This window comes from Trichinella spiralis, assembly GCF_000181795.1.
Source record: "Trichinella spiralis strain ISS 195 chromosome Unknown Scfld28, whole genome shotgun sequence".
NCBI lineage: Eukaryota > Metazoa > Nematoda > Enoplea > Trichinellida > Trichinellidae > Trichinella > Trichinella spiralis.
In genome coordinates, this window is record NW_003526967.1 from 1 (window position 1) to 1,044 (window position 1,044).

The 1,044-nt window shown below is 36.8% G+C and overlaps 1 protein-coding gene across 1 annotated transcript; it reads left to right on the forward strand.

Annotated features, from left to right (window-relative positions):
• Positions 1-128: 128 nt before the first annotated feature.
• Positions 129-908, forward strand: Tsp_14030 (protein quaking-B; the record flags this gene model as incomplete). Its single annotated transcript, XM_003371087.1, has 1 exon — positions 129-908. A coding segment is annotated over one exon (780 nt), but the record flags the coding sequence as incomplete, so codon positions are not given.
• Positions 909-1,044: the final 136 nt, after the last annotated feature.

Below are 1,044 nucleotides of genomic sequence, written 5' to 3' on the forward strand. Positions count from 1 at the left end.
CAGGTTTGCCGTATAATATGACAGGCAGAATAATTGGCCCGCGTGGTTGCACTGTGAAAGCTATTCAACTATTATGTGGATGTAGCATCGAGTTGAATTTCATAAAATATAATTTACTGCTAATCCAGATATTTGTTGAACCAGATTACGAGAGCATTGTGAAGTTCAAAATTTGGAAAGCATTTCAGCTCATTTATTGTTTGCTTTGCATGGATCCGTCAGGAAAAGATGTGGTGCAAGCAATTCAATCTGATGATTTCAAATTCTATGAAAGCCAGGTTGAAATCATCATAAAATTCTTTATCATTCAGCAGCATTATCATTCTGATATAAATGATGTAAGTGCTGTTTCAAGTAACCATTACTCAGTGGGTAAAAGATTTTCAGTGGAAATGCTTAAAGTATTGGAAAAGCAAATGCTGACCAGTCACATGAGCAACTTGTTAGCATTGCCAATGTTCCGTGATATTTTCAGCATTCCATCACCAGCAGCGAGTGGTAGAGTTACAAATGGATATGCTAAGAAGATCTATTCACTTCTCGACTTTCCATTTAATATTTCAGGCAGAATAATTGGTCCTCGTGGTTTAACTGTGAAAGTGATTCAAACAGTTTGTGAATGCCGCATCCGACTGCGTTGGAAAGAAGTCAATGCGCTACAAATCGAAGTATTCGTCGAGCGTGATTTTGAAAGCATTGTGAAATTCAAGCTTTGGAGAGCATTTGAATGCATTAATTGCCTGCTAAAATCGTTTTCTTCTGACGAAGACATGGTGAATGCAGTTCAATTAAAAGATTTGAAATTCTATGCAACTCGAGCTGAAATGCTGAAGGTTCATTTTCCCGTTAATTTATGTGGCGCAGATTTGTTGAATGCTCCATTAAATGAGAAGAATTCATTCATCACTGTAGGTATAATAAGAATATGTTAAAAAACTTGAGAAAATATTTTGCTTTCACACATGAAGAATTTGCTACATTGACACGGCTGCAGACTTTCTTCACTTCGCCACCTGACAATTGGAAATTGAAACGCATTGCTAC